The sequence below is a fragment of the Solanum pennellii genome, chromosome 11, assembly GCF_001406875.1.
Source record: "Solanum pennellii chromosome 11, SPENNV200".
NCBI classification, from domain to species: domain Eukaryota; kingdom Viridiplantae; phylum Streptophyta; class Magnoliopsida; order Solanales; family Solanaceae; genus Solanum; species Solanum pennellii.
In genome coordinates, this window is record NC_028647.1 from 24,742,973 (window position 1) to 24,749,551 (window position 6,579).

General features: G+C 37.5%; 1 protein-coding gene across 1 annotated transcript; it reads left to right on the forward strand.

Moving 5' to 3' along the window:
- Window positions 1-1,895: 1,895 nt before the first annotated feature.
- Window positions 1,896-5,303, forward strand: LOC107003763. The gene is made up of 6 exons (XM_015202048.1): window positions 1,896-1,942; window positions 2,038-2,104; window positions 3,851-4,074; window positions 4,180-4,313; window positions 4,449-4,752; window positions 4,862-5,303. The coding sequence occupies exons 1-6, from the start codon at window positions 1,896-1,898 to the stop codon at window positions 5,301-5,303; spliced, it is 1,218 nt and encodes a 405-aa protein (XP_015057534.1).
- Window positions 5,304-6,579: the final 1,276 nt, after the last annotated feature.

Below are 6,579 nucleotides of genomic sequence, written 5' to 3' on the forward strand. Positions count from 1 at the left end.
GATCCACCAGCTAATATTCCTATAAGGGCAACATAGTTCAAGAACTAGAAGATATGTTAGGGACCCTCTTTATGCTACATGCATTATAGTCTCCAATATCATGAGTACAATAGTGATCCTACCTTTCCTATGTGGGAAGGGGCACCCCTCACTACTGGTTCACTCAGTGCTAAACTAAAGTCCCTTTTGAAATATCTTTCATTAATAATCGTAACTTAATTTAGATCATAGGGTCTATCCCTTATATAGTCTGAGTCATTAGATCAATAGGAATTGCATGAGTAGATCTTTTCAATACAATTCACACATGTGAGGTTAGCACATTTACATCACCATATCATAATAAGGCACATATGTAATTCATCACTAACCTTATATCATTACATCCTAGCCAACAACTCACAAACCATAAATCAAGACATTTCAATTCAATTTCATACCAACCCTAAAAAATCTTATCATAATGTGTACTTCAATAGAACTTCATCACTAAACACAATTAATCATAATTGAAGTAAAGGTTTGAGATTACAAGACTTACTCCAATCTCCTTCACAAGTCATCATCCAAGGTTGTACCATCAACCATCCCATTCAACCCAAGAATAGGTGTAACATCATCACAAAATAGTGATTAATACAATAATGAAGTCAATTGAATCACTACACATCAATTCATCACTTGTTCTTAACCTAAGGTTAGGGACTTGGGTCATTTTCATGATCTATTCCACAAACTAGGTTAATTCATCAAGAACTAGCATAATTGAATCATAATACATCATAATCTAAAAATAATAATCAAAATAAACCATACACAATACAATTTAGAAGATCAAATTTGTATTAGAAAGAAATCCACATGAAACTCATCTTTTTGAAATCAATTTTGGAAGAACCCTTTAGGGAAAGGAATCCCAAAGGTGAAAGGATCCGATACGTTATTAATTGCTGAAGATTGATGGAGAAAATTAACCTTCTTGCTTACCTAAAGCCCTTGACCTATCCCTTCAAAGTTGTTTTTCTTTTTGGGAGAGAGAAAGTAGAGAAAAGGAAGAGCAAATTGGGTTTGGGAATTGAGAGGTGTTAAGTGAGGTTTTAAACTTTGGACAGGTTATATAGTTAACTAACTAACCTAATTAACCAACACCTAGTCACTAATTAAACCCCTAACTAACTAACTTAATTAAATTACCCAACTAAAACTCACAAGTGAAATTGCAGGACTGACCTACGATACCATGACCTACGATCCGTAGGTCAGTCGACGGGCCTTGGGGACAACCGTCCTGCAGGTCCGTCGTTTTTCTAAGAGAGTTTCAAAAAATGGACTTTTGGAGAAATGTCTAAGTGACCATCAACGTAGGCAGTTGATGCCCCGTCGATTGGACCACGCCTCATCATCTACAACTGTTATTGCACACTGTCTTGTGACATCTTCTTGGCCAAAATGGAAGGGTCCTCCTCAAGGACCCGTTTGGGTGGTCCTTGGAGGTTCATACCCGGAAATTTTCACACTAAAACTAATCTAATACATGTTAGACACCTAATCACTAAATTTCATTTAATTTCGACTCCTAAAACCTCGTCAAATAGGCTAAGGCACACTAGCACCATTTGCATTAGTCTCCGGACGTCATGGACGTTCCTTGACGTTTTGAGTCTAAAATTCATAAATAAATCTTATACATTATTATTGACTTTAAAACAGTGTTATATAACTTATACAATCATGTGAGGCTCTATATTAGGTTTTAGACTTTTGGAGTGTTAAAATGAGACACCATAATTTCTCATTAAACAAGGCCGAGTAGAAATGAGGCGAAAGTAGTAGTGAGAAGGATAAGAAAATATTGACCAGAAATAGAGATTTATAGTTAGCTCACCTGATTGAAAATGAAGACAAGGAGCCCTGGTAGAAGCTACTACAGTCACCAGTTTTGGTAATTATTGTAGCAGCACAAATTTTCCAGCGGCTCCTAGGCTTAAACTCCATAATTTGTTTCGGGCCTCTATTCTTACCGTTCATGGGATTTAGGTATCATGCCACATTTCTCAGTTCATTCTTTGGTGGTGCAATTCGAGCTGAAGTAACTGGACTTGCAGTTTTGAGTAACAGATTCTTTGGGCGACGAAGAAATCTATTTTTTTTGCATGTTTAGGTTTTTGTCTCTGAGATATTTATTTATTCATATATTTTCCTTGTTAGAGTAATCTGATTTGTCAAATATATCTAATCGTCTGATTTCATCCAATATATGCAGATTTCGTTGATTTTTGTTTAACATGGAGCAAATCCATTAGTCCATCTAAAACAACAGTCAGACTACATCGCCATTACCTCTAGCATCCTCCTCATAAGATGTTATTCTTTGCTTTCTACCACACGGGATCAGTGTCACAATCGAGGTCTAGACCCTATTCGAAACCGGCGTCGTTGACCTCTCAGAGGTCGTAGACAAGCCTACATACGTCATCATTACATCGTATAGGTTAATTTTTAGCAAAAAATTTAAAACTTTTTTTTGCTTTGGAGTATACATAAACTTCATAGTAAGAATTGCAATATATCACATCAGTTCACACAACCATCTAATAATGAGATATTCAAATGAAGGAAATAGTTTATAACTGCATAAATATGAAATTTGCCAAAATAGCACCAATACAACGTCTGAAATAAGTAAGAAAGAAAAGCTAGTGGAACAGTCTCCACTAGCTCATGCCTACGTCTAAGCTAGAATAGAAATGATAAGCATCCTCGAAATCATGAGGGCCTACCAAGTCCGGATGAATGCTCCACGCTTGGATAGCTTCAACGTAGTCTCATTAGCTCTAGCGTCAACCTGAACCTGCACCTAAAAGTAGAGTATTGTATGGGATTAGTAAACACTTGTACTAAGTATGGGTGTGTGCTTGGACATGCATGATTAAGGAAAGCTCTCTCCTAACAATATGAGTTATGGAAAGCCCAGTCAGTTGGACTTGCCAATCGGATCATGAAAGTCATGCTTTGAGAGTAACATGCATCATCATTCTTTTCATATTACACATAACATATTTCATATAGCACATACATTTTATACCACATATCATTCATTCATATGCCATGAGACCTTGTAATCATGGACTTAACATTAGGACTTCTCTAAATGAGGGCTCAACATATGGGACATCAACTAGGGAGACTTATTTAGCAAACATAGAGTCTGCTTCATTCATTTATGCATACTTCATTTTCATTTGTTTCATTAATTCATAGGCTGGTGCAAACACCATCCATTCCTAGGATGTAGTTTAAGACTCTCATCGGGTTCACTTTGCAATGACCAAGAACGACCTAGTGTCACTACCTGAGTCTAGTTCACCTTTTGATTATCCTAACCAAACACCTTCGGTATCATTCATTTCATATTGTGCATTACTGAGGATGGCCTCATTATTTCTTTGGGAACTTTAACTTTAACCGACATAGAGAATGTGATCTCATGAAATCCAGTGTCTACCCCACACCGAAAAGAGGTGATATCACCGGCCAAAGTGAAACCAAAACATTCTAGCATATATAGGGAATTGAACCCAGCTAGATCCCTATGTTGGTTGCATAGGTTGAAAGACTAGGAGATATTAGGAGATCCATACCCGCCTAAACAGACATTCTCATCTCATGAGATTTACACGAAACTCTGCCTTCCCAAAAGAAGGAATCGCTGTTCACACCAAATTTTAACCTTCCCCGATATAAATTAATTAACGAGCTTCTTCGTTTCCAAATGACTTAGAATAATTAGTTTCATCGGGTTCAAGGAGAGTGGGCCGTGAAGAACCCGAAGATTATACTTTATGTGCAGCATGTGCAGAAGTTGTGCGAAAGATTTCGCAAGATCGAGTTCAGACATATTACCAGAATACAGAATGAGTTGGCTTATGCTCTCGCCACCATCGCTTCTATGATTAAACATCTAGATACTGTTTATATCGATCCTCTAGGTAAAGTGTTGAAAGAACATCCGGTCCATTGTTCACACGTTGAAGCAGAACCAGATGGTTTGCCATGGTACGTTGATATAAAGAGGTACTTAGAGACCGGGAGTTATCCTGAAGATGACACATCCAACCAAAAGAAGTCGATACGCCATATGGCTCTTAATTTTTTTCTAAGTGGAGAAATCCTTTATAGGAGGACTCCAGACTTAGGTCTTCTCAGATGCGTTAATGATGTTGAAGACGCGAAGCTTATTAAACAGATACATGCCGGAGTTTGTGGCACGCATATGAATGGGCTCACTTTGGAAAGAAAGATTCTTCGAGCCGGTTATTTCTGGATGACTATGAAGAATTATTGTTGAAAGTTTGTGCAAAAATGTCATAAATGTCAAGTGCACGATGATTTGATCCGAGTGCCGCCTCACGAACTTAATGTTATGAGTTCACCTTGGCCGTTTGTAGATTGGGGCATAGATGTCATCGGTCCGATAGAGCCAGCCGCTTCTAATGGACACAGATTTATCTTGGTTGATATTGATTACTTCACCAAATGGGTGGAATCAGCTTATTATAAGTCGGTAACCAAGAAAGTTGTAGTTGATTTCGTTCACAACAATATGATATGCAGGTTTGGAGTACCAGAATCCATCATTACTAATAATGGTGCAAATATCAACAGTCACTTGATGAGGGTCATATGTGAGCAGTTTAAGATTACTCATCGGAACTCAACCGCTTATCATCCTCAAATGAATGGAGCTGTAGAGTCCGCCAATAAAGAACATCAAGAAGATTTTGAGGAAAATGATTGACAATCACCGAGGTTGGCATGAGATGTTGCCATATGCTTTGTTGGGTTATCGGACGACTGTCAGAACATCGATTGGAGCTACTCCATACTTGCTAGTATATGGAACAAAAGCAGTCATACCTGCTAAAGTTGAGATACCGTCATTGAGAATTATCCAAAAGGCTGAACCAAGTAATGTTGAATGGGTTAGCAAGATAACTGATCAGTTAACTTTGATTGATGAAAAGAGAATGGTTGTCGTTTGTCATGGTCAACTATATCGACAGAGAATGATTCAAGCTTTCCACAAGAGAGTCAAAGCCATAATTTTTGAAATCGGTCGCTTGGTACTTAAGCACATTTTTCCTCATCAAGAAGAGTACAAAGGAAAATACGCACCAAATTGGCAAGGACCCTACATGGTTCAAAAAGTATTATCTGGAGGTGCTTTGGTCCTGTCCGAGATGGATAGCACCGCGTGGCCGAAGTCGATCAACTCAGACGCTATCACGAGATATTACTTGTGAAGTTTCATTTTATATTTCTATTATTTCCTTGTAATATTTGCTTGTATGCACTTCATTTAAAATCTTACCCTTCTTGTAATGAACTACGTGTGACCTGAATTCTCAAGATGAGATACGTAGGCGGCCTATGTCGGGCTCGGTCACCCCTTTATACCTTTTAAATATTTCTTTTGTTTGAACTATGTTTGACCTGATTCCTTCCTCAATGGGATACGTAGGCGCCACAAAGGCACTGTCATATCTCCCATAAGATTTCTATTCCTCTTTACAATAGAAACCGGGACAGAATTTTCGAGAGGGACTCAAAAATTCTCGAGAAGAAGATTCTTCCTTACCAAGTCAAGACTGAAGATATTTTGAGATTTGAAACTGGGACATAATTTCTGAGAAGATCTCAAAAATTCCGCGATCTACTTAGTTACTGTGGAAAGATAAGCAAGATAGTTAACTGGGACAGAAATTTTGAGGATGGCCTCAAAATTTCTTCATGGGTTTATCTACAAGTCCGGAGTGACTCTGAAAACTCACCAGCGAATAATCAGATAGACCTCCAAGCATCAGATTCAAAGAAATTTACTAAGCCTGATGTGACATAACTTGGCGGTGACCTTTTTCAGATACTATTTCTCAAAAATTTATTTCTCTTAAATTTTCCCTTCTGTGTTTCATTCGTTTTGGCATAAAATATTTTGTCTTATCTATCAAGAGTTGGAGATCAGGAAGATCAACCAGAGATAGCAGAACAAGGAGCAGACAACTGAAGAAATTGACACAGATCAGTTCGTTTTAAACTAACAATTTTTTTGTGGACGCAGGTTTATAGCTTTGCTTTGATAACAACGAGTTCCTTCGATCAATGAATATGGAGAAGTCAACGGAGGAGTTAGCTCTCCCAAAATTAACGGTGTTCCTATAGACGCAGGAATTATTTTATATTGCTTATACCGAATACTTGAGAATATGAATGGTTTATTTCATTCAATCTCCAACAACATGAAGTCTATAAGGAACGTCCAAGTAGATTTGAAGCTGAATAAAGCAAAAATCTCAAGAAAGAGTTTACGATTTCCATAAAGGACGTCAGCTGCATCATAATGTTAGATATGATATTATATATTTCCCGGATGGGTCATTTATTTTATTGTCGATCAAGACAAAACATTATCCGGATGGGTCATTTATTTTATTGTCGATCAAGACAATACATTACGCGGATAGGTCATTCATTTTATTGTCGATCAAAACAATACATTACCTGGAGGGGTCATTTATTTTA

Coding starts and splice junctions, on each gene's coding strand:
- LOC107003763 (XM_015202048.1), top strand. CDS start 1,896: ATGAAGACAAGGAGCCCTGGTAGAAGCTACTACAGTCACCAGTTTTG. Junction 2,105..3,850: donor CTGAAGTAACTGGACTTGCA/GTTTTGAGTAAC, acceptor CTTTATGTGCAG/CATGTGCAGAAGTTGTGCGA. Junction 4,314..4,448: donor AAGAAAGATTCTTCGAGCCG/GTTATTTCTGGA, acceptor GGCCGTTTGTAG/ATTGGGGCATAGATGTCATC.